Source organism: Etheostoma spectabile, chromosome 17 (assembly GCF_008692095.1).
Source record: "Etheostoma spectabile isolate EspeVRDwgs_2016 chromosome 17, UIUC_Espe_1.0, whole genome shotgun sequence".
In the NCBI taxonomy this organism is placed as follows: domain Eukaryota; kingdom Metazoa; phylum Chordata; class Actinopteri; order Perciformes; family Percidae; genus Etheostoma; species Etheostoma spectabile.
In genome coordinates, this window is record NC_045749.1 from 5,588,017 (window position 1) to 5,615,171 (window position 27,155).

General features: G+C 39.4%; 3 protein-coding genes across 8 annotated transcripts in view; 2 read left to right on the plus strand and 1 right to left on the minus strand.

Moving 5' to 3' along the window:
- Positions 1-1,322: 1,322 nt before the first annotated feature.
- On the minus strand, positions 1,323-12,054 carry nphp1 (nephronophthisis 1). Of its 5 annotated transcripts, none has more exons than XM_032541700.1 (20): positions 11,796-12,054; positions 11,177-11,238; positions 10,865-10,925; positions 10,088-10,221; positions 9,654-9,864; positions 8,790-8,891; positions 8,504-8,655; positions 8,302-8,347; positions 8,085-8,172; positions 7,456-7,550; positions 7,000-7,128; positions 6,322-6,396; positions 5,974-6,084; positions 5,583-5,665; positions 5,199-5,275; positions 4,944-5,055; positions 4,230-4,342; positions 4,073-4,146; positions 3,711-3,755; positions 1,323-2,882 (listed from the first exon to the last, which is right to left on the minus strand). In XM_032541700.1, the coding sequence occupies exons 1-20, from the start codon at positions 11,859-11,861 to the stop codon at positions 2,604-2,606; spliced, it is 2,115 nt and encodes a 704-aa protein (XP_032397591.1). In that variant the 5' UTR covers positions 11,862-12,054; the 3' UTR covers positions 1,323-2,603. The 5 variants fall into 5 exon arrangements, 4 of the variants coding, with proteins under 4 accessions (XP_032397591.1, XP_032397590.1, XP_032397592.1 ...); XM_032541699.1 differs by having other exon boundaries at positions 8,302-8,350; positions 11,796-12,052; XM_032541701.1 differs by having other exon boundaries at positions 2,604-2,882; positions 4,956-5,055; positions 8,302-8,350; positions 11,796-12,050.
- A 1,703-nt stretch (positions 12,055-13,757) lies between these two features.
- On the plus strand, positions 13,758-15,895 carry zgc:65997 (C-factor). Its single transcript, XM_032541738.1, has 4 exons — positions 13,758-14,150; positions 15,153-15,330; positions 15,448-15,542; positions 15,682-15,895. Exons 1-4 carry the CDS (start codon positions 13,824-13,826, stop codon positions 15,871-15,873), a joined length of 792 nt encoding a protein of 263 aa, XP_032397629.1. The 5' UTR covers positions 13,758-13,823; the 3' UTR covers positions 15,874-15,895.
- A 2,967-nt stretch (positions 15,896-18,862) lies between these two features.
- Positions 18,863-27,155, plus strand: part of pank1a (pantothenate kinase 1a) — a 20,424-nt gene continuing 12,131 nt past the window's right edge. Inside the window, exon 1 of one of the 2 annotated variants that reach the window (XM_032541023.1) lies at positions 18,863-19,648. In XM_032541023.1, the coding sequence (XP_032396914.1) occupies positions 19,384-19,648 (265 nt within the window). In that variant the 5' untranslated portion in view covers positions 18,863-19,383. Of the gene's footprint in view, positions 19,649-20,150; positions 20,393-27,155 lie in introns of those variants that run through there. The other variant, XM_032541024.1, reaches the window with a different exon arrangement.

A 27,155-nucleotide genomic window follows, 5' to 3' on the forward strand; every position in this document is an offset into this window, starting at 1 on the left:
GTGGGCTCGGGATCTCATCGCTGCTTTTTGCAGATGATTTGGTCCTGATGTCATCATCGGCCTGTGACCTTCAGCACTCACTGGATCGGTTCGCAGCCGAGATCGAAGCGGCTGGGATGAGGATCAGCACCTCTAAATCTGAGGCCAAGGTTCTCAGCAGAAAACCGATGGAGTGCCATCTTCAGGTAGGTGATGAGTCCTTACCCCAAGTGAAGGAGTTTAAGTACCTTGGGGTCTTGTTTTGCGAGTGAGGGCACCATGGAGCGTGAGATTGGTTGGAGAATCGGAGCAGCGGGTGCGGTATTACATTCCATTTATCGCACTGTTGTGACGAAAAGAGAGCTTTGCCTTCTGGCTCAGCTCTCTTTTCGTCACAACAGTGCGATCTACCGGTCAGTGTTCGTTCCTACCCTCACCTATGGTCACGAAGGTTGGGTCATGACCGAAAGAACGAGATCCAGGGTAAAGCGGCCAAAATGGGTTTCCTCAGCAGGGTGGCTGGCGTCTTCCTTAAAGATAGGGTGAGAAGCTCAGTCATCCGAGAGGAGCTCGGAGTAGAGCCACTGCTCCTTTACGTTGAAAGGAGCCAGTTGAGGTGGTTTGGGCATCTGGTAAGGATGCCTCCTGGGCGCCTCCCTAGGGAGGTGTTCCAGACACGTCCAGGTGGGAGGAGGCCTTGGGGAAGACCCAGGACTAGGTGGAGAGATTATATCTCCAACCTGGTCTGGGAACGCCTTGGGATCCCCCATTCGGAGCTGGTTGATGTGGCTTGGGAAAGGGAAGTTTGGGGTCCCCTGCTGGAGCTGCTGCCCCCGCAACCCAATACTGGATAAGCGGATGAAGATGGATGGATCAAGAAGGAAATACTAAACATTGCTTATTACAGTAACTTTTTGTACATGTAAATTGCTTTTCCCTTATAAATGTGTTTTTTTCCGACTGTCGCTAAGACAAAGTAAGCTATTTTAAACATACATTTTTCCACTGGTAACATGTGAGGATCATTTTAAATGTGAAAGTGCGGAGTGCTATGTATCAGTAAAATCCTTATTTGTTCATCCTGATAGTACATGTAAGTTAATCATAATAATCTGTGCCCGGACTGATCCAACCTGTCACTGCTCTTGTTCTTTTATACCAGGCTATAAAAAGACGACAGCACAGTGACAATTCACTCTGAACACTGCTTCTACACCCTGTAACTCTACACCTCCCCCCCCCACACACACACATGATTTTAAGATAATGGGTGGAGATGAATGAAGCAGCTAAGTAAACAGTCAAATGACTGTAACAAAGTAATGACCAATTATGTTTATTAAAAATTAAAACAGAATTTGGCAATGTACAGTGTATATAAATAGCAGTATCAACATAATGTCACTATTGGTTCTATTGTTACAGAAATTTGCAGTGTACTTCCCTTTTACTGTCACATGTTTTAATGTTTATTGTGGTGTGAATTCTAAAGGCCACAATTAATAAATCCGAATTCCAATTGTTAATAGCGTCAGCTGAAAAGACAGAGCCTTGTCCCACAAAAGGTGTTTCAGAGACCAACAAATAAGTGCCTCAACCATCCCATTGTATGCAGTTGGCTTCACCTTTAATCCAGACAGGTTAAAGCTATTTCCTAAAATATGACATATGAGATGTTTAACAACACCTAGTGCAGACAGTTTTGTGTATTTATCTTTTGGCTTAAAATTAGAGCACTACGTTCAATCCACAACTTCTGGTTTCATAAACAAGCCTGCATCTGAAGATATACTAAGCCACAGGGTTCAGTCTGAGGGAAAGGTTTTTTCAAAATACATATAATCAAAAAGATACAATTACACAGTAGCGTACTTAACTAAAGACGTACATTTGACACATTTACTTGTAGAGGAGCAGAGTGAACGCTATGATTGATTTAAAGAAGGATCTTTGGTGATACGGTTAGCATTGTAGACATTGTCCATATTTGCTTTTATTTCTATTCTATTCAGGCAATTAATAGGCTCATAATCCGTAACCAGCATCTCATGTAATAACAAGGTACACAAAAATGTTGTATGTGTATGTACTGTGTGTTATGTATGTGTTAGCATTGTGCTAGTATTTCTCAAAACCGAAACACTTTATTTCTTGTCACAATACAATGAGTAGAGGAAACAAATCCAAACAAAAGACCAAAACCAACAGTGAATTGATCCATTGTTGTCCAAAAGCTATTAAAAATGCACAGCTGCGCTGGGTGACATGTTCCTTCATCACAATGAACATGGGCACTGTAGTTTGTTTTGAGTCGACCCACGGTCCTGCTGCTATTAACTAGAGCACCAACTGTGTATTAATCCACAGCTGAAAATAGTCCCTAACAAAACTACTAATAAGGTAACTCCTGTTTGGAAGTCAGAAAGTATTGAAAAATACATTTTTGATTTTTGTTTTTTTAATGGATTTATTGAAAGTAACATCCTTATCCTTTAAGATTTCACATATAAAAAATGGTCCAAAAATGTTTTTATGGCACATATAAAGCTTTAAGGCAAACTGAGAATACACTTCAATTATTTTTTTCTATTTGTATCTTCCCTCTAAGTGATTTGATGTGACTGTTACCGTGACACACGGAGGAGGTCAAAGGTCAACTCTGTGATATCAAAGGCAAGATGTTGATACATGGGGTCAACAAAGACCTCTGGGCCTCCTGATTGGCCGGTGGTGTGCTGGGTGTGCTTGAGAGCATCCAGGGTGGCGTAGATGACTCTGGCCCGCTGCTCCTCTAAGGGTGGGTCCGCCCAGTGATGACAGGGCAGCGAGGGCGAGTGAAGGAGGAAATAGACAGACGACATGTAGACTTTGACAAACTCCCGTTTTAAATAAGACAAGTCTCTCTGCAAATATAGGAAAGAAGAATGGTTTATTTGCAAACCGGGTAAGCAGTCTGCCATGACAACATTGGAAGCACTGGAAGCACAAACACATTTTAACTCCTTGATAGAGAAAAGCCACTAGGTTACTTATACTGTCAACACCCACAACAGATATGTACTGGTATTACACGCACAAAGGCACGCACGCAGGCACGCAGGCAGACAGGCACATACACACACTGCGTAGGTAGGTCTGCTGCTTTGAAAAGATTACAAGCTGTATTTAAAGGATTCTAAAATAATTCTGGTTTATTACATTTATAGTCCCTTATTATCACTTGGACCTTATTTTCATGGATTTGGCTGTGACTTCTAATACTTCTAGTAATAACTTTGTCTAGTAATAAGTGATTTGCTTAAAATCTTGGAACACAGTGACATTGTTAAAAAGAAATCTGGTTCGGTGTAATCCGAAACACATTCACATGACACCCACATGAGATTTTGAGTTTGATAGTGTTATTAATCTACTCTCTGGAATCTGTCAATACATATTGCCATCTGGTTTTTTTTTGTACACCCCGGGGCTGAGGGCACGTTCTGGATGCCTGCACTGGTATGCAGAGAAATGCATTTCTTCCAACCAGGTAACCACCACTATTGTCTGACTGACTGACTCTCTTTCAAACACATACACACACACACACACACACACACACACACACACACACACACACACACACACACACACACACACACACACACACACACACACACACACACACACACACACACACACACACACACACACACACACACACACAAATTGTCAAATACACAAATACTGACCCTCTGTGCTCTACTCATGTTGGTCTCGGCATTCAGCCAAGCACTCTGAAAGAAAACACCATTTACATTTATTCTAAATTGTGCACAATTATTGAATGATGTTTTGTAAACCCAACCATTTAAAAGCAGTGATGTATTCAGGATTTTCTTACAATTTAACAGATGATGTGAGTCACATTGCTTAAGGAGCTCTTAACTCTGAAGTAATTAAATTACTGTTATTTTAAAAACTAGACGATGTTTCAAGAACTTCCTAATTAAGCCAAGAATGAGTTTCTGGAAGAAACACGTTTTGGTATCAAGAACGGTGAATTCATTTTTGGCATGAAAATATTCACAAAAAATATAAATGATTGACTGACCCTGAGAGCATCCATCAAGTCTGGTTGGTCCAACAGCATTGGAAAGGTAGAAAGTATAGGACTGCATATCAGATCTGAAACGGAGAGACATTTGACTTATTTTTAAGAATAACGAGTATCTGCAATTTGGACAAGAAGCATTAAATGTGTCTGTTACCTGCATTCTGCATGGTTGGCCTGTCCATCAGTAGTGTGTCGGCTAGCAGCTGCCTGTGTAGAGCCAGCAAGTGGATGCAGCTCAGACAGTGTAGTAAAGTGTCTGGAAGGAGACTGAAGAGGAAAATATACTAACACATATGCAATAAAGTAAATATGAACACACATACATATGGCTGAGGTGAGACTCGACTGTCTCCAAATTAATCTGGTAATGAGTTATAGTTTCTAATAGGGCTCAATTTTATCCCGATTATATTTTATTTTTGATTCTATATCAATTCGGTTAGGAACATTTCCATTACAATACCAATTTAGCTTGGATATGAATGAGATTCTACAATTGTACAAGGTTCACTCTAACCTGCTGTATTTTTGAAAGGATCAATGTTTATATTAAGAACTGACCCCAAAGCAGTTACATAATGTACTTTTTATTTAACATGAACACACAATAAAGTGCAGCTCTACAGACTCTGCAGTCAGTGAGTACTGAGTGACATTTCATTCTGATATCTTGAGCTGACAGAGGAATCCCTTTGAAAATGGAAAAGCCAGTTTTTCACTAAAATGTAGCCTAAGATTGATTCTTGGATTTAATGTACTGATTTTGGATCCTTCAAATGAAAAATCGAGTTTTCAAACCCTGCCCTGGTTACTGAATTACATCTCATAATCCACTTCATGTTAAATCTCTGTGGTAAGTTTTTCTTACTGATCCTCCCACCTGAGCTGCGTTCTGGTCCGGTTGTTGGATGATTTCAACTTTACAATGATTCTGGGCTGTCGCCTGTCCTGAAGCATCTGCTGGAAAACACCAGCTGGAGCTGACAGGAGAAGAGAGAAAACATACCGATACAATCAAGTTTCAAATATGATTATCTCATTTCAAAAAATACTAATGCTGTTGTATGCTTTTATTTAGGCACTTTGTCACACATGTGACATGAGTGCTGCGTAACATTCTTACATCCTCTGGTGACTGATGCCTCCACCGCGACATCCTTCTCATAAGGAGTGCCACCATTGACTGGCAGCTCATACGTCCTAAACACAGGTCAAATTAGATTACTCATACAGTAGGTATGTATGGTAGGTTTTATTTTCAGTTATCCATTAACTCAAACATGACATGTATATAAAAAATGCATGATGTTGAAAATAAAAATATTTATATGAAACACACATATTTGTATTGGTTGATTTCACTGTGATTCTCACATGAGACTGTTTGCATGTATGAATACATATTGTGAGTATGTATGTGGCTGGATGCATAAGCGAGCACATTGTTGTGGATATAATACTGCGTGCACTGATACATAGCTACTGTATGTGTGTTTTGTGTGTGTACCTGTTGGGGAGTGGATTTCCAGTGTCATCGGTCAGTTTGAGGAAAGACCAGCCGCAGCTAAGGTCCCCTCTCTCACCTGTAGACTAAAACACACCCAGAAGAATGGACACAGCTGTTTCTCAAAACACTCTCTGTTTTGTTACCAATTGCAAATATGTAGAAAGGAGGAACTGCTTTTTTGTCTTTTGTTACAATAAAAAAGGGTCTCAACAGTATTTTTCTACATTTCCTTAGTGATTCTCCGTGTCTCATCTTATTTAATCTAATCAATATCACATGTGTACTGTATTGTGTATGTATTGTGTGTTGTGTCTGTGTGTGTGGGTGTGTGGTGTGTGTGTGTGTGTGTGTGTGTGTGTGTGTGTGTGTGTGTGTGTGTGTGTGTCCTTACATTGCGTATAAAGGTGACTCCCAGTTCAAAGAGGATACCAAGGTTGGGAGATGCAGAGTTGCAGCGCAGGAAACAGTCTCCATCTAGGAGGGCGGGTAGGATACCTGCCATCTGGAGCAAACAGACACACAAACAATTATGCTGAATTTCAGTTAATTTAAGTCTTACGCACAAGATTACCTTCAATACTATGGTTTAGTTTTTTTTTTTGCTTTTCTGGTGCCACATCTGTCAAATTCTATCACTGCAACTTAGTAACAATCATCAGAGTTTAAGTGAAGTTCACATCACCTGACAACAGAGAAAAACAACGACAACATGTCCATGTCCATAATGCTGAACACATACCCTTGGAGAGAAGCTCCAGGTCTTTGGAGACTTGGAGTTGTACGTTGCCCTCACAGTGTGGATGTTACTCAACACCTGAAACACAAGTACTGCTCATTTAAAAAAGTCTGGGGTAGAATAACAGAGTGAAAAGTAGGAAGGTCTAGTCTTAATAACAATGCGTTACAATTTTATAATTTCCCTGAGGTCAGTCAGGATCACTTTGTCAAAAAAGATTAAATAATCTGCAAATTGTATTTAACGGTATGGCTCTGTTCTGAGGCCTCCCCCGCACTTCCACTGGCATACATGGAAAGCACGGAGAGCATGTCTGGAAAGCCTTAAGCGGGGAGAGCAGCAGTGCAGGATCCCAATGGAGTACAGAACAGAGCAGCATCAATGACAGAGACACAACATTGATTGAGTCAGGGAACATAAATTTAGGTTGGGGTGGAGGTGGTTTGCATGCAGTAGCAGAGATGCAGCAAGGTAGGCTGGGAAAAGCAGTTTAAATAGAGCGCGCCATTTGGAAATCCAATCAAAAGAGGGAATCAGCTGAGCCATCAGCTGGTGTGCTGGCTCAGGAAGTCAGCTATGATCTGAAATAATAGTTGAGCTTGACTCCGTGACCTCAGAGTGAAATTTGCATACAAGTGTAGATGGATTTTGTTATCTAATATAGCAGCAGAAACAACTTACCTGAGTTCCATTAAAGGCACAGAGGCGGATGTGTCTGCTGAGGACGTGAACTCCAACCCCAGGAGTAGGAATCATCTTGCAGCTCCACAAACTGAAACAAACACAAGTCCTGACCTGACGAGCACGAACCTACGAGACACAACGGGAGACTTATAACTCAATAGAAATATGTTTTTGTCAAGGAAGTCTGTTCATTACTGGGTGCTTAAGAGTGTGAGGAATCTCAACATTGTCTTTAATAACACTCTTTCTCCAGAAAGGATTAAAAAAAACTAAACCATAACATTGAAGTTAATCTTGTGCTTAAAACTTAAATTAACTGAAATTCAGCATAATTTTTCATGTGTCTGTTTGCTCCAGATGGCAGGTATCCTACCCGGCAACACCCACCCACCACCACCCACCCACCCACACACCCACACACCCACACACCCACACACACACACACAGTCATACCCTGCCTGTGTCTGGATCCAGGAAGAGGTCACTAAAGGAGAGCTGTGATTGGCTGAGCTCAGGCTGAATATAGTGACTTCCCCTGTATGTTATACCTAGAAAAAAAAACACAAACGGTTACTGTTTTGCCATCATATGTAATCATCATACGTTATTTATGGGTTAAATAAGTACTGGTACTAAAAGAGACTATCACCACTAGCAGTTGTAGTGGGTGTGGTATAAACTGTGGAGAAATCACCCAAATGGTCTCTCTGCTACCTGCATGACTGCTCTTTGATTGGTTTTAAGGATGCCACATGGATTCTGGGACATTATGATCTGTATTTTACACTTTTTTTATATTTTATAGACAAAATGATTAATCAATTATTCAAAAAGATAATTGGGAGATTAACTGTTGAAAATAATTGTTAATTGAAGCCCAAAACAGTTAATTTATATGTAGTGTGTTCTGAGACAAGTGTGCTACAGTATAGCTGTCATCGGCATCTGCATCCCTGTCAATTTGATGCAACTTTTAGTGCTTCTAAAACTGCACAACCCTTGACTTATTAGTACACCTTATTAAGTGTGAATCTGTGTGTTTCAGTGTGTGTGTGTGTGTGTGTGTGTGTGTATATAATGACCTTCCTCCATTAGCAGTTTATTGAGAAATGATGGTCTAAATCCTGAAGGTATAGCTCCCATGGCAGAGAGCACATCTGTTGCATCAATCTGTCTCACACACACACACACGTAAAACAATATATACAATTAAAATATTGTGGATTTAATATTTGCTGATTGTAAGATTAACAGTAGCACTAGTTCCAGCATTAGTAGTTGTAGTGTGTAGATATTTACCTCAGTCAAAGCCTTTCTGACAGTACTCCAGTTGAAATGTGGAGAACTGCTGTTGAAGAACAGAGGATTTTAAATTGAATTGATTGATTGATAATTAATGAGTGTTAGTTGTGCAGCAAAGTCTCTCATTCCACTTTTGTAGAAATAAGCACTGACGAGGTTACTTCTGACCACAACACGCTAATCTACAAAATCTACAAACCTCTGTTTCTCTTGGTCATCAGTCGGTTCTTTGCCAATCTGCTCTTCCTCCTCCTCTGACTCCTCCTCTTTGTCATCATCATTGTCCTCATCTTCATCTTCATCATCATCATCATCATTATCACCATCATCGTCATCAACACCAGAGCCAATCTGAAAAGTAAGTGGTTTTAACTGCCAAAGATCCTGAGTTTTGCCCGTTTACAGTAACAAAATACAGCTACTTGCATTTAAATTAACAACACAAGAAGGTTTGATGTGGTGCAGAGGTTTAGCAGCTTGCGTACCTTCAGGTAGGTTTTTGGAACAACTCCTCTGTTGCCTTTAGCATCCTGAGCCAGCCACCATCCATCTACTGTCTTCCTGATAATCCTCAATACCTCCCCCCTCTGAAAACAGCAGGGAGGCAAAGCAGTCATGTAACTTCACATTATACATGCATTACAAACAAACTCTCTGCTTAAAATTAAAGAAGTGTGTAGTTGACAAGTTTTGTCGAGAATACTTCATGTCATAATGTTTCCCTGTCAACCTTTCTGTCTCACTTTTCATCGTACCTGCTTGGGCTGTGCACAGATGATTTGTTGAGCAAGAGTGCCCTCTTTTGTTGATAAATGTAATACAAATAATGTTTGAGCTGCAAGGAAAAAAGGAAAAACTAAAGCAGGCTTCTAATTTTACTCTGTAAGCACCGTTTTTGTAAGTCATGTTAACAACAAAATTAAAGTAATTTTTTTTCATTTCCTCATTATCTGTTATTACTGGAGATGGTTTGAATGGCTTGTTAGACATGGTGATAACAAATACATTATGGTAGTAGCAGGAGCCAGGAAAAAGGTCTCTAAACCTCAATACTCAAGCAAAAGCAGTAGTTGAAACAAGTGGTCACTTTAACAGATTGGGCCTGGGTTTGAGCAGAGGGTTTACAACTCAAGACACATGACCTGAAAGAGTCATTTGTTACACGGGTAAATTTCAAGTAATGCAAGAAAGCCGTACAAGAAGAGTGGTAGAATGCTGGAATGCTAAGCTTGCCTCTCTATTTGAACTTTGGCTACTCATTATAACCATGTCTATACACCCCTGCATGCTGCAGCTGACATGTAGCCGTCTGTGCTTTATCTCTGTTTCTGAAACAGGAAGTACTTTACCTGAACAGACAGATCTCCCTCCTGTTCTCCTTTGAAATCACTGAGGGCTGTGTAGATGTGATGGTCTGACTGCGAGGGCGGTTTTACGGATTGTTTCTCATCTTTACCCGAACCATCAGCTTCACAATCGGTACTGTCTTCGTCGTCGTTGTCGTTGTCGTCATCTTCATCTTCGTCGTCCTCTTCCTTGCTTTCTTCCTTTGAAACATTTCTGTGGATTACACCGTGGTAAAGTGAAGAGATAACTCAAAGTATGGAAAGTATTGTCTTTAATTTAAAATGCTCTGGTTGTGATCGATGCTTTGAAATGTATGTTTCCGTGCAACTTCTTTACAAAGGATAAATTGTGGGGAAATTGCAGCAAGGAATGCAATCATAAATTAGCCCTATCACATCTCTTTATTTTCTTTGCAATGAACACACAAGCCACTGACCCTGCAGCAGTACTGGGTCCTGGTGGTGATATCTCCAGAGAGAGTGTGTTTACACGCTCCAAGATCTTCAGCAGTTGTCTCTCCTCTTCCTGCTTCCTCTGATCATAGTTCCCCACTGGAGCTAGCTCGTCTGCCTAGAAACACAAGCACCAAATTACAACGTTAATTTAGCTAGCTTAGTTACCTTAAGAGAGTAAAACAATACACAGGCGGTTTTTATGAGCAATTGTTAAGCAATACCAAAATACCCTGTCAGTGATACCTAACTTTCTTTGAAAATTGTATTTTATCTATTATTTAATCAATAATGTACAGTACTGTGCTCATGTTGTCATATTCATGTCAGTGAACAGATTACTTACTGTACCTGCCAACACTGAAACAAAATCATGAGTCTGGTTTTAAATAAGTAATGGATGTCCCATGATTATTGGAATGCTGCCTCCATGATGTTTACATTCAGAAAAAAAGACATGATCTGGAACCATACATTTAACCAATTTGCAGGATATACCACTGATATAGATCAAGCAATAGAGTTGGTCACATCACTGCACTGTACCTCTGACCAACGCAGGCGCTACGCTAGATGTTGCCCATATAACCCCTTTTAATCTTGCAATGGGCAAAGATTTTAAGTTATTTACTATCTTTCACTTAAACTACATTGTGATGGTTTGGTTGCTTGCAATTTTGGTGGTCATCTAGGATTTGAACTGAATAATTTTATTACACACTTATTACAAAGAATAGTGGAAGACAGTATAGCACACTAACCTTGGTCAGTTTCTTCAGTGTCCTTAGTGTCTTTTCTGCCAACATCTGCAGTTCTTGACATCTGTTTGGAATTGAACAGTAAGATTTAAAAAAAAAAATCAAGCCTTAAAGTATTGTTTAAGAAAAGGGCAATAAAATCAACCAAGTCATATTAAGATAAGGAAAAAGGGAAGACGTCAAAAAGCAGAGTGAAACCATGTACTTTTAATAGTTTTCAGTAATTGTCTTAAAGAGGGTCCAAGTCTAAACTGGAGTTACTGTGAGTAAAACTAGTTTAGGGAGCACTGGTGTGGCTTTGTTGGAGCTGTTTACCTCCGAAATGCCTCTTCAGTGGATCCATTCTGACTCTGCACATCCTTCACCAGACTGTCAACCTGTTTAAGAAGAACAAGAGTAATTGACAGTAAATGCAGGGGTGTTTATAAAAATGTGCAGTTGAGTACATCTGTGCAATTCAGAAAATATAATGGATGTTTGATGATATTATTCTGTTAACCACATAGCTCCATGTCCCTGGCCAGTCTTAATTTAAAATATGGCTTTTTAATGTTTCCCTACTTCTTGACTGAGCACTTCATTAAACAAATCATAAGGCATTTCTCTTAATGTGTTCGGCATTCATCCCATTGACCCAAAAGCTCTTAATTTTAGGGAAGTTCTCTTTGAATTGTGTCTTTATTTACATTGCTTTACGTTATTGAAACAACCAAGAGTGCTTTATCCTCAGTCATGTATGGGCATCTATACTAGCACAAAGCACTTCTTTAACAGTAAAGTGCCTTTCTAATAAATTGGTCAAAACGTAGCTAGCTAACCATTAAATACGGAGCTAACAGTTATAGCTCAAGCTTTGGGGCTCACTTTTTTTTTTAAAGTGGTCGGTAAACACGCCAGCTGCAACAATGTAACACTGAGGTTTTCTGTAACAAACCTGTTTTGTGATTTCGTCCACTTCTCTCTGGAGAAGCTGCAAACGTCCTTTTCGTTTTGGTGGCATTTATATGCTGTTTTTGGGGCATATTCCATGTGTTAGCAGACAGCCTAGCTAGTTAGCTAGCTAGCTGAAGCTAGCAACACTTCCATTGGTCGCCAGGCAACCGGGCTCCTCCTCAGGTTTAGGCTTACTGAGCCATAGCTTGGAATCATCCATGCTCTAATTCGTATAATCTTTATTATTTATCTTTATTTATTCGTTTATTAATATAAAAAAACATGTGTCGTGTATGTGATTTTTAAAGTCTATATTTATAATTTAGTTAATTTGACATCAATCTTGAACGCTTGCCTCTCAGATATATTGGAATTTAGTTGGTAAAACGTTACCACCCCTACTGGACTGGAGGATGGAGCTGTAGAGACAAATCGGCTTCTTTTGGATAGTGGTTAATTAAATGAAAACTGATATATTTCCAGTGGTACTTCCCCCAAAATAATTTTCTAATGTCGCTGTTTCATCACTTGTTTTTGGTGTGTCACAGCAAAACCTTTGATCCGTCAGATTCCGACTCCAAAATGGTTGTCTACAAACCCACTTAAATTGTAATGTTGTGTAAAACAAAAATAAAAACAGAATACATTGATTACCAGACAAAAGTGTACACGTTGCTTACAGACCAGAGGCAATCTTTTCCGAAAACACTACTTTTCTGGGGGGGGGAAAACACTAGCCAACTTAACGATGATTCGGGTGGAATTGAAGGCAGGAAATTCCGGAAATATAATATATAATATACATCCGCCGGGACTCAGTATGTCACTATTTCTGTAAAGTTAGAGACATTCACAGATTCCAACTTCCGGGATCAATTATTCTAATTGTAATTAGGGACCGTCTACAAATTAAAACCCCGACAAGAGATACCACAAAGATATTCATTAATTTACTGATTAAATAAGGTGGTGCCTTCAAACTTACCTAAGTTATTACTTGTCTAATGGTAGTTGTACTACAGCACCTACTTTTAAAAAATAAGCATATTTACAATTTGGTGAATTAGTTTTTTCCAAAATCATTTAATAGGTGTCATATAAATGAAGATTCAGGTCTCTAAAAAGGCTAGACACATAGAAGGCTCCCTACTAGTTGTTCTACAACAGTTATTTTTCAAAAATAACCATAATCATAACTTTGAATTTGGTTTGCCAAAATCATTTAATAGGTGTCATATAAATTGCGATTCAGATCTCTAAAAGGCTAAACATATAGAAGGCCCTCTGCTGGTTGTACTACACCAGTTAGTTTTCTAAAATAACCATAATCATAATTTTGGTGAATTTTGTTTGCCAAAATCATTTAATAGTTATTATATAAAAAACAATTTGGGTCTCTAAAAGGGCTAGACACATAGAAGGCCACCCTGCTGATATAAGTGACAATTATGTGTCTAGCCCTGGTTATATTTGAAAAATAACTGCTGTAGTACAACCAGCAGGGGGCCATCTATATGTCTAGCTCTTTTAGAGACCTGACTTATTGTTTATATGACACCTATTTAATGATTTTGGCAAACAAAATTCACCAAAATTAGAAATATGGGTATTTTGGAAAACTAACTGCTGTAGTATAACCAGCAGGGGGCCATCTATGTGTCTAGCCCTTTTAGAGACCTGAATCATCATTTATGTGACACCTGTTAAATGATTTTGGAAAAAACTAATTAACCAAAATTATAAATATGCTTATTTTTTAAAAATAGGTGCTGTAGTACAACTATCATTAGGCAAGTAATAATTGAGGTAAGTTTGGAGGTATTCTACTACCTCATTTAATCAGTAAATGAATTAATATTTTTGTGGTATCTCTTTTCGGTGTTTTAATTTGTAGATGGTCCCTAAGACTCGTCTCACTGCCGTCTCTCCACCGGCTGTTCATTTTGCTATGGAGTAATTGATCCCGGAAGTTCGAATCTGTGAATTTCTTTGTAACTTTACCGAATGGTTGTTATGTCACTTACCTGTCATGGCTTCCCCTGTGGCGCTTATTCAAGGGGGCAGCAGAGGACTGGGGCTTGAATTCTGCAAATATATCTTAAAAAACAAAACCCACGCTGCCGTTATAGCGACATGCCGAAACCCGGATGGGGCGGCCGAGCTGCGGGGCCTGGCCGGCCAACACCCGGGCAAACTGACGGTCCTAAGGCTGGACGTGAGCAGGGAGGAGGACATTCGCGGAGCTGCGGATCGGGTTAAGGACAGCTTCGGTCGGCTGGATCTGATCGTCAACTCCTCAGCAATGCTTCACCCCTCAGGAAAGGGAGAGACCAGCCTGAGAGAAGTCTCTGCTCAGGTACAGTGTTATGACACTCCGAGCAGCTCTCTCACCATTAAAAGTAGGCTAAAGTAAAACTGAGGCATCATCTGATGTGATGTAACTAAATGTGCGGTAAAGAGTCAGTTTGAACAGTCAGGTTTTGTAACGACTGAAGACCCTCGACAGTGATAGGGGGTTTGGACACTCAACAGGCCATGCAGTGTCAGGGAACCCCATGCTGATACCCCATTCCAAAGTGCGTTTAGAAATGCTGTCACTTTAAAGGGACCTTACTTATTATCAGTACATTTAAATACTTAGTGAAACATTATTATGTTGGTCAAATAGGTGGGATCTGCGTTTAAAATCGGCCAAATTAAAATGTAGCCTACACAATCATATATATTTTATTGAAATAAATGCTGCTATGCATCATCCACGAGCCTGAGCACTTTAAATGTTCCCTTCCAATAGCGTGGTGTGTATGTGTTTTTAATGGAAGTCTATTGACCCTCCCTCATTACCCCCACTGAGGTGCCCTTGAGCAAGGGCCTTTACCTCGACCGCTCCAGTGGAGCTGCTCAGTGGCCAGCAGTTCAGACTGTGGTTGTACAGGGCAGCTTTCCAGGTATGAATGTGTAACTGTTTGAATGTGACAGGTTCGTTAATGGTAAAAAAAAAAAAAGGCACTATTTTTGAACTGACTTTGGTGCCATTTCTTCTTTCATTGAAGTAGAAAGGAGATCATTACACTGGTTCTTCCAGCCACTCAATAGACTCAAACTATCCTTCATACGGTGCCCCAGCTGTGTCTCTCCAGAGGTCCAAGGAACCACCAGTTTATGCTTATAGTTTTTACATTTTGTTTTTTAATGTAAAGCACTTTGAGTTTACATATAATGAAAGGTGCTTTATAAATAAAATTGCCATTTCCAGTCACCCTTTCACACCCATTAATTCCACTTGACCAGATTCCTACCATGTCTTTTGAGTGATTAAACCATTGGTCTGTACTGATTCATTTATTCTCCCTTTCAGGGCGTCATTTCCACTTTGACAACCAACACAGTGGGTCCCCTGCTCATGGCTAAGTATTTTGCCCCCATCCTTCAGAAGGGTGGCGGTAGTTTTGGTCAGCAGCCTGCAGAGAAAGCCAAGCAGCACAGTGGCATCATCGTCAACATCACCGCCAAAGTGGGATCCATTGGCGACAACGGTAGGTATTGTGTTTCTGGTGGTCACTCTGTGGTAATGTATGCGTGCTAATGTTGTGTGGTGATTCATTGGTGTTCGTCTATGTTTTCCTCTCTCCACCCCCACCCCCTCCTCTCAGGTCTTGGTGGTTGGTACAGCTACAGAATGTCTAAAGCAGCTCTCAACATGGCTACTAGGAATATTTCAATAGAGCTGGGACGCAGTCGGCCCAAGGTAGGTTGGAGTGTTCTCATAACTACAACGTTAACATTTTTATTTTGGAAACACCACAAAAAAATGTCATCCAAAACCAGCATGTTAACACATTGCGTTTGCCTTATAAAGGGTTAATGACCATGTTTTTTTTTTCTAGGTGGTCTGTGTGTCCTTACATCCAGGAACAGTCAACACAGACCTCTCCCGGCCATATCACCGGAACGTACCAAAAGACAAGTTGTTCAGTGCAGAACACTCTGTGAACTATCTGATGAGTGTTATTGACACCCTGAATATCGAAAAGACTGGCAGGGCATACAACTGGGATGGGACTGAACTTCCTTGGTAGAAACAATAAATGAACAAAAAGAGAGGTGAATTTACTCATCTCTATTCATGACGATAAATCTCTCATCGCTTACCATGCAATAAACTGGACTTTTCACTGAAAAGCAGGTTACTGGTGGAGTGACGGTCCCAGGCTCTCACAACCAGCCAAATTGTTGAATTCACCTCTAATACTTATGTTGTTAATACAGCCATTACATTAAGGCCTTATTTGGATTTGAGGCAATAACTACACTTACTATTGATCTAATGTAGCACAGAGTTTCCCTCTGCTCCCAGTCTTTGCGGTAAACTAAGCTAAGCTAAGCTAAGCTAAGCTGACCACTAGGACCAACCTCTTAACAGAGATAGTGGTATTGATCTTCTCATCCAACTATCCTAAAAACAGACAAAAAATTCCCAAAATGTGAGGAATGCTATATGTGATTCCTGACATAAATTTCACATATTCCTTTTTGTGTTTCATGTGTTATTGTTGAATAAAATCAATTAATGTCATGCCATTAGACTGCTGAATTATGTGTCATGGTATGAAATTACAACAATGTGGTTTCTCGGAAAGATACGAAGCAATAACATAAAACCATTGCCCAAGATTGAAAGGGGTTACATAAAATGTATTTTTGTTAACGCAGCACCTGTGTGGGTCAGAGGTACATTGCAGCAACGGGACTAACATGTTTGATCAGTTACAGTGGGTCTTAAATGTTTTCCAATTGCTTTTCTTCTGGTTCTGATACATATTTTCCTTTGGTATCAAAGGGGGTATTGCATTTACACCTTGCTGACTTCTTAAGTGTGTTACAATCTCTATCACAGTACTGAGAATATATTTTCCTATAAACAGGTATTTTCTGGACCATACACATGGTGCAGGCCTTGTTTACAGGAGAAAAGAAGAGATTTAAGGCAGTGGGCTGTGACTAATTGACTAGGTAATGACTGAACTCAGTCTTGTTATGGGATTTTTATACAATGTTGACCTAATTCTTACCCAGTATATTAATAGTAAATTAATTTTGTTAGACTATTATTACAACAATATGGTGCAAAAATTTAACTCTCTCTTAAAAGCCAGCCCACTAAATATATAGTTAAAATCCTCACATGAATTGCAGTTGCTCAATGCAAACTTCTCTTAAAACACAGTTATTTACTTTTAACCAGAAGATGGCAGCATTTCAAAACTCCATTAGTGCTCTTTGTTAGCCATAATCTTCACATTTATGGCTTTCTCACAAGTGAGTTTGTGACATTATGGAAATTATTGCAAATTGTGTTCATTGTAGTATGATGGTCTTCCTTATAGTATGTGTTCTGTAACTGATGGTGTTTGTTACAGTGGAAATGGTGATCATACACACAATGATAAATCCTTAGTTATTGAGATTATGTCTGAGGTATTCCACTTGTGACTTTAATTGAATACATTTAATAGAGAGAATGTTACATAAACCATTATTACATTTAAGAAACAGTTTACATAGCTTAATAGCACATTTAGATTAGATTTAATATTTATGTTTAAATTATACTCTGATACTCTCTTTATTTACTTACAGACTCAAGGTACAGATACAAAGTACACACAACACATTACAAGAGGGGTACAAACCAAACACAAACATAAATATAGACATATATAGACGTATAGACAAACTGACTCCCAAAAGAGACACACATACATACAAACCTACAAATAGCAATGCCCAATAATTAAAACAGGTACAGGTGCATGTTCCAGTGATTTCAGAGTTTTGACGAATATCTGATATCACTAATTTCAGGATTGGTTATAGCATTTAAAATTGTATTATTTGACTCGGTTAATTGGCATATGAATCTACGTAAGATTCCTCAGCACAGCGTGGAAGGTGGGAACATCATGCGTCACCCACAAATGGCTAGCACTGGTCCATCTTGGACGCTTCATCAAAATTCTAAATGCATCATTAAAGGCCACCTTTATCTTGTTTGTCTTTGCTTTACAGTAGCTGCACCATAGATACAGTATGCTCTGAAAAGAGATATTTTAACTTCTTCAGAACACATATGAAATTTGCGTGCCATAGTATTTGCTTGTCCATTTAATTTACGGCACTGCCGCTGCATATCCTCATCCTCATCATCATCACAAACTCGTCCCTGATAATGTGGCCCAAGTGTTTTACTTTAGTAATTACGTTAAGATCTTACCCTGATGTAAGATTATGTAAGATTAGGTTGTAGATTTTTTTTAACTGTGACATTTAAGTAATTCTTTATATATAAAATGAATCAAATTTGATAAAAATAAATATTTCAGTTTAAAAGTCTTTAGAAGTCCTTCATTATTTCTGTTTTCTAATCAATTTTGTCATGTATCTTTTTGTTATAACTTAACCATAAGCTATAGCTTACATACAGCATTTGGAAACTGAGATTTGTATCAGGAATGAATTGCCAAGAAAGAAAGAATTGTGGTCTTCTGAATGGTTGCATGCAGTGATTGTTGTTCCTTATCTAGCAGAGTGTTGTTGTTTGACCTTTGTATCTTGACTGTGCTTTCTATGCTCTGTTTGATATCAGGTCTCTTTTAAATAATTAGAGCTTATCAGTCTTGTAAAATGCATTTTAACCTTAATATGACTACACGTAAGACAATTTCTTTGTGACAGTAGGCTACATATTTTCCATTTCCAGCAACATCTAATTGTGGGATCCTATAATAGGCCTTTGCACAAATCAGATTCAACGACTAAATGATCTGCAGGATGACAAAAGACTTGTTATAGGCTACTCCTGAAAGAAAGGCATTTCTATATTAGGCTATGCTATTGCATGCTACTACAGGGTTACAACAGTTCATTTTCATGCACATATATTGACTGGCAGCTTTGAGCGTACATCAAACGTGTAGGCCTATAGGACTGCGGGAAATGAGGGTGACAGCGAACAGGGACTTATTTAAAGCGCCCATAGCTGCACGGACTGGTACTGTATGTGTTTGGCTGTTTAGTATTCCAGCTGGGAGCAACGGCGCCTCATTGCTACTGTATAGCCGACACAGGGCGAGCCAAGTTTAGCATTTCTTTGTGTTGAAGTGTAGAATTACAGTTTAGACAATATCTCTGAGAAAAGAAAAAACCGGTCGGAGGAGGTAAACGGGTTCGGGCCTCGGCTGGGGGAACTGGTGTGACGTAGCAGTCCACCAACACACAGACACACACACACCGGCTGCTGCGCCTGCCAGATCTCAATGTGGGGAAATGACCGCGAGTGACCTCAACGAAAACACTGCATTTTAGCGACGGCTCTTATTTCCGTTTTATACATAATTATATACAAACTGCGCTTACATTTTAGCCTGATATTCTATGGTAAAATACATTGCATTTCGGAAAAGGATACGGTTTAGCCGCTCGCGCTACTGTGCAAGCAGCAGGGCTAACATTAGCTAAGCTAAAGTAGCCGGGCTAGCTAGCTAGTACATTTGTTTTTCCTGCAGATGCTAGGCTAGCCAGCTGCTGCCATGGATAAAGCCAAGTCAATGATCGACAAGAAAGGAGCGTCGGGACCCTTTCATGTCAACAACGGTCAGAGCCAGAGGGGGTTTCACTCTAACGGCAGCTGTTGCAGTAGCAATACATTCGGCTCGAGCACCGGCGGATCCAACAGTAGCACGTTTGAGAACATGCATCATGTGCACCGCGGGGACGATGCGGAGTGCAACGGGTCCCCGGCGAAGAGATGCAGGCTACGGAGGAGGACGGAGTCGTTGAGGCGGAGCAGACCCCGTAAGTGTTAACCTTGTGAAAACCATTTAATAGCTCGATTCTCGTTAAGTTATGCAGTGTGTTGCATGATCTGGTATGACTTGCTCTGGTGGTTGAAGCGGTAGCGTTTTGTTTGTATGAACCGGGGTTAACTGCAACCTTCGGCTGTATAATATCGAGCACAACCGTGCCGTGTTGTAGCGAGAGAGCAATAATCTCCGCTTATTGCCTTATTAACTGCTATTATTGTTTTGTGGTTTGTGTTTCAAATAACAATGTTGCCCCTTCAGGTCAATTTTTTTTGATAAGATTAGCTAGCTAGGTTGTTAGTGTCTCCGGTTGAGCCAGTCTGCTGTCGTCAGGGAGACACCCCTTTGTTATTATGAGCGTTTGGTTGAATTTGGTGGGGTGTGATTGGTCGGTTCCCCTGTGGTGAAAAAGCTCCTGATAAGTGGGCCTGGCTTGCCTCGGCCAATCAACACCCGACATTTGCTTTCAGAAGGCACGGGGACCCCGCCCCCTTATTTGTCAAGTATTTCGGAGGATGTGAGTAAAGATCATCAGGAAAACTTTACAGTTCCTATGCAGAATGTAGAAAGTGTCGTTTTATTCAGTGTGTAAAGTCTCTTTAATTATCCAAGACTGACTGAGGCATTCTAAGCTCTTCTTAAACAAACGTGTCTAGTATCGTTCATTTGATTTTTCTATACACCTGTGAGCTGCTATTTTGCCTCACAATGAAGCTTATAAGTGAAAAGAAACCTGGTAAGTGTGAGCTGATTTGTGTTTAACTGTATTGAGAAAGCCTATTAAAACAAAGAAATTATTTAAATGTCTATACTCATTTTTTTCTTTAGGTGAGGTTAAGTTTCTCTTTAAAACTTGGTATTAGGCTATTTAAACCAGGATAAAAAGGTAAAGAGTATAATCTTTAATACATAAACCAGCTAACGGTGTTCAATTTCAATGCCAAATTCCTCACTGCTCCTTTTCAGGACTGTTTAGTCAAGCCCCAGGTTTTGTTGTGGCTGTTTGTGGCTGTCATGGTTAAACTTGTTCTTGTGCTGGATTGTTTGCAGGGAGACCAGCTGCATGTTTAGGGGCCTTGTTGCTAAGCCATCTTGTCAGCATTCCTTAAATCTGTCTGTAATTGTGTTAGGGAGAGACAGAAAAATAGTTGGAGACATCCTCATTAGTGTCCACTTTCACATTTATATAACTGAAGCTTGAAGCAATAATCAGGATCACAGGTGGCCAATAGTTCAATTTGATAATTTATTGTCCCACCGTATGATTTTGAAATTTTGAAAATTTTGAAAAAGATTTTGTGGTTAATCATTCTAATGTAAAAACGAGTAACACATTTCTACCTACATCTTTCACAGTATGAGACCTTTGACATGCTAGAGTAGGCATATTTTGAAAACAATGAGCTTTTATCCAGCAAAACACTAAAAATCATTTGACAGAATAAGCCGAGCATCTGATAAACCTTGTACTAAACCCATGGATGGTTAATTAAATAAAGCAACCCCTATATTGTGACAATGTTGTAGTATTTACTGTTACTGCATATCACTTACACATAATCAGAGGCACTTTTTATTTTTTTGTGGGTGAATTTCTTTATATATAATGTGGCTCCAGCTACAAGGTGGAAAATACATTCAATGTTAACTTAAAGGTACACGCCACCGTTTGTTGAAATAGTTCAGTGCTTCGGCTGTGCTTTCACCCGGCGGCGTATTCCTTTAAGCACAGCTTATTTCCTTTTATTTCCCGGCTATCTCCTTTCCTTTCTTTTTTCTCCTTTCACTGATATTTCATTAGTAAGTTCATTTGTAAGTATAAAAAGCTAAATAAACCAATCTGTAAACAGGAACGTTATCATTGATGTTTGATGGAGAAAACTCCATCAAACAAAATAATTGACATTCTTTTCATCCAGTGTAATATGGTGTGATTATGGATGGACAAATAACTGCAGAAGTGTGATGTTGCAATGAACAGACAGCTGACAAGGCATTGATCATTTGGTGTGGTTGTTGTGATGCTCAGTAGCCTGACAAAGAAAGGCCCCACACCAGAATTGGACCAGGTTACATAATTAAGTGGACATTTCATCAGTTAACGTTGAAATGTCCAGTCAAAGTACCCCTGGTTTATAGCTGAGTTATCGTTGGATGGGCGCCAGCCGTCCTGATAAACACGGATAACCCTCTAAGCCTTTCCCTTACTGAGGGCTGACCCTGGAATGTATATCCCTCGAGGATGTGATTTTTCACTTTTGTCCTCAGATTTTTTTTCTAATCAGTGTTTTGAGGTGGTTGGATTGGGGTTATTGTTGGGTAACACTGGCTGCAGTACCCCATGTTTACACCAGAAGTAATATGGCAGCAATGTTCATTGACTGTTCCAGAATTTAAAAAATAATTATTTTGACAAACAGGCTCTTTCTACAGTTTGTTTCACACTTCTTTTTATATTATTTTTCATTTGAAAAACCCAGATGAGATTTTGTCACCTGTTTTCATACCAGTGTTTAAACCAGACAATAAATACTTCACAGAGTGAGTGACTGTGCAGCATCTCAGTGTAGAGCAAAACTGCTTTGTGGACAATTTGGCACATACTGTTAAAAGTTATACCAATAAAGTCACACTGGAGTTGTGGTTAGTGGTCAGTAGTGGGCAGAATAGGTGGATGGACAAACAAATTGAGCTTGGCAGGCCAGAATAGGGCTGGGTACTAAATTCAGTACTTTTTACTAACCGATCAAATTGTCTACTTAGTTGTGAGTATCAAAAAATGTCTTGTCATTCATTACCATATTTCAATACCTTAGCCAATAAGCATGCACCATGCTTTTACCAAGATCTAATAATGGCTAAACCATAATAGTGGAAGAAAGCAGAGGAAACTTTCTCTTTTACCACAACAACTTTATACTGTAGTCTGCTGCTTGTGTGTTGGGGAGATAAGTGACTTTAAAAGAGATTCACAGATTGATAATCCTTTATTAATCCCACGGTGGGGAAATTCACATTGAGGCGTGTTGCACCATCACATCTACTGTGTGGGGTCCCCTTAAATAAAAACAAAAAGCTCAGCAGAATTAGTAGGCTTTATTAGTATCAGTATTTAGAGGGGTTAAAGAAACAGTGCTTTTCCCAACAAAATTAATTTTATTAAGACATAGAAACACCATTGTAAAGAAGTATAATTTTATCATACTGCAACTGCACTGTTGTGTGGAATTGTGATTTGCGCTACAGATATATTGAAAGAAGTTTTACATACAGTTCTAGCGGCATTATCTACAGCAAAAATGTGTTTAATTTGCAAGGCCAGCATTTGTTTTTTCCAAAGCTTTTAATGTTTGGTCTCAGTTTTGGAGAAATTTTGATTTGAACAAAAGTGTGAGTTTTGACAAAAATTCACATTGAGTTACAGATACCAGGGTGTTATACTTACATTCATACTTTCCTTGGAATCTCTATAGGGAGGGATTTAATAGAAGTTCAGTTGTTGAGACTAGGCTTTGGCTACCGATACAAAGTGGTTGTGGGTCGGGGCTGGAGTGGTAATTTTGATGGGCAATGCTCCTAGAAAACGAACGTTTGAACTATTGAGAATCGTACAAAAGTCGTAAAATCATAGGTCCTAATGTAAAATTTTAGACCTTTAGAGCCCTGAATGTGTTTTTGGTAAAATTAGGTGGTGACTTTAATTCAGTGTTTAATTCAGGGCAATGAGCACAGTTTCCAGCTGGTTATAGTCTGAGTGTAATTTAGTCACAGATTAACCTTCATGAAAAGATATAGGTTTGTCAAAAAGGTCTGCCACAGGTCAAGTCAATGTTCTACCACTCTCTGTTGCAGGTGGATTGTGTGCGCTCACAAGTTTCAGTAAGGGTGTTCTCTTTAATGGGATGTGTTACAACACTGTAGAAAAGATAGCAACCAATTTGCTCTGTGTGTAAGTGTGTGTGTAAGTGTGTGTGTAAGTGTGTGTGTAAGTGTGTAAATAAATCTCATTCCTCAATCATCTGCATGCATGTTAACCTGCCTGTGTGGATATGTAGAGGTAATGGTTGTAGTAGTAATACTTCCAAGGATTATTTTCCTGGAACAAGGGAATAATTGGCATTTCTGCTTAAAATATAACATAACATAATAAAATAAATAAAATAATTAATAAAAATAAGTTTCTGATGCAAAATACAATGCCTTAAACTTAAATATATTTTCAACTTCCTCAAGTTCAACGGACAAATTTGGCTGCAAAATCTAATGTTTAAAATTCAGTGTTAACATCCAGTAACCCAATGAAAAGCAATCTATTCTAGAATCTAGATCGGTAGATTGCCATAGTAGCTACACGTCACTAAATTCACTTTTGAGACTTTTTCATGCAAGAAATCAACTGTGTAGAGTTTGAATATGGGAAGTTTTACAAAAATCAATGGCCAATTGCACATTTGCTCCGATGTTGTTAGACTTGAGAAGCTCCAGGCTGACGTGCCAGCTGGAAGTCTCACAATAGACTTAAGGATACGTTTATTTCCTCAATTGTTTGTTTAAATAACAAAACACAATTATCTATTATAATATGAACAGCAACCTGTGATTAAAGGAGGTCTTTTAACAATAGAACGTTTAACAGAAACAGTTGCTGCCAATAGTTTGAAATTTCAGTAAGCATGGTAGGAAAAACAGGCATTTATGAGGCCTTCTGCAATTTGTTATTAAGTTAGACGGTATATACACACATATACCGTACCTTCCATGTGACTAGTGCAAGGCAGAGGTGTGTTATTCCAGAGACCTTTCACCTACATGGATATAAATCATTCTTCACCCCCCAACCTTGCTCCTTGTCACACTGACCTTTAGCTTAACACACTGCATGTGCATGGTGTGTGTGTGTGTGTGTGTGTGTGTCTGCTTTTTAAACAAAACCCCTGCACTATGAGGACTTCAGGACATTCCAATTTTTCCTTCATTTATGGATGGATGTTTGAGGGTGGAGCAGCAGGGCTTAATTAGTGACCTTTGGGCAGCAACACGTGACATCTATGGGGGAGTTACATGCGTTGGTCAAGGAAACGTTGACAGGAATCTGCTGAGGGACCGCTCCATTATAGTTCCTGGGTTTTTGTTGAAGATGTATGTGTAAATTTAGCCACAGGGCTTCCGTGAATGAATGAAAGAAAGAATATAGGCCAGTACATTGTGTTATGTCTTTTTAGTCAGTGTGCTCCCATGTTCTACTGACTTCCAAGTGAAAGCAAATCAGGAATGTTTCCCCTCGCATCATGTAGCAATTGTGTTACTGTCACTGTTTTTTCCAATGCACAAGGGAATGATGATGGGAGAGACGCAGTCAATACATCTCAAGTAAACTAATGAAAAACCTTTCCAATGACTTTGTAGATTTAGAGAAGTGGTTGTCATTTAATACACCTCAGGTTACAGGACTACATGTTACATTAGGAATGCTGCTGCTATTATCATACTTCTCAAACTCAATATTTGACCACAATTTGAAAACAACCAAAACCTGTTCCTCATCCTTTACCATGACATGCCACAAAAAAAATCCTAAATAATTTGTAATTTTTTTCACACAGCACTTGTTTGTTATATGAAACCACAAGCACTCATTGATGCTATCAGAAAACATCATGCTGTTAAATTAGCATTTCCTCCCCCTCTGAATACATGTGTTCCTTATTAGTAGTGATTATAATGTTGAGAATTTTTGTAATTTTCAGGAATTTCCACTACGGCATTACATTTTAGTAAGGGAAATGTGGAGTTTCTTGGCAGATACATGTACAATAGGTGCAATTTGTGAAAACAGCATTAGCATTGACACAAAATACTGTCTCCTAGCAACTCAAAATATCAGTCCGATATTTATTTGTTTACTTATTTCAGAGAACAAGCCTTGATTTTTGGTACTGTGATGTCAAAATGGAGACATTTAGATACTTTGTTTTATTTAGATCATGTCATGTGCTGGTTGAGAGCGTGTTTTTGGCTGAGGCTGTGAAGGGAAATGTGATGTCACTTGAGACAGATACCGTCATGTTCCTTAGCTGGCCTCTAACAGTGTTGCTTTCTATTATATCAGAGAAGAAGATCATATTTCTTATTCCAGCGTTTCACAGTACTGCCTTAGCTTTGGTGCTTGTTATGAATCTTTACTTCTTACGGCTTCAAGGATGCCGTACCTGACCTCAAAACATGAAAAAGATAGAAAGATCATTATCAAGCTCCCTGTTTGCCCAGTAGTTGGTTTGAGTTATGTATCTGAGAGTGGAAAATATAATGAAGTAGTTTAGTTATATATATATATATATAATTTTTTTTTTTTAAACAGCCAAGGTAATATTCCAGACACACAAAATCTATGCTTCTCAGTTTATGTTTACAACCATTAGAGCAGATCAGTTGGTGAGAGGGGATGGTAACAAAAAGTCAACCAAACAATAAATGAAGTTAAGATGACCGCTGCTATAATGTAACCAAACACCAACCACTGTAGTAGAGCAGCAGCCAGTGTAGAGGTGGCAGCAGTGGTGGTGCTCGCAGTCATAAAGTTGGTTTCAGTGACGGGAGTACTACAGGTTTCAGTTATCCAGTGTGCAAAAGTCTTTTACAAAATACCATGAACACATTAGTCTACATCCTCGACGTTCCACTTCCGGGATTGCTCCATTGCTGACGGAAATTTCGCCAGATTTCACTCTTTTAGGCTGGATGCCTTGGGCTTCCTTTGTGTTGGCATTTTAAACTCCTGTTGATTTATAAGTACTATGGTTATCCCTTTCTCAGATCTCTGCAGGGTAAATCCAGACAGCTAGCTAGACAACTGTCCAGTCTGAGTTTTCTGTTGCACAACTAAAATAACTTTTGAACGTACACATTCCACCAAAACAAGTTCTTCCCGAGGCTATTTTGCAGTAGCACTGCAGCTTTTCACGGTGCCCGAGACATTTGTGATTGGTTTAAAGAAATGCCAATGAACCAGAGTATGTTTTTCTCCCATCCCGGAATGCTGTGTGGACTAGCCAGATCCTCCTCTGCAGCATCACGGTGGAGACAGGTCTGGCAAAGCAAGACTGTGAACACTTTAAAGTTATAATTTAAATGTAGCGAGTATCGCTTACTGTTAACACACAGTGCTCAAAGTTGTCCCCTCCTCCGCAGCAAGAGAGAGAGAGAGAGAGAGAGAGCAGCTAAGGTGAATGAAAAGAGGGAGCTCTGAACACAGCAGTAAATCAGAGTAATAAAACATTATTTTCTGATTGTTTTTACAGCTGTTATGTTCTGAAGCACAAATAAGCACATCCACACCTCCGCAGGAAGGTGCCACATTGCCGGATTTTGTGCGAATGCAGAGCTTCATCCTGTGTGGATGTGTAAACTTGTGCATCAGTATGAGGCCCCTCGGGGCAAGGAGGTACCTGGGAATGAAAACTGGCTGCACAACCTGCACACTGTTATTAGACGGGGGGGGG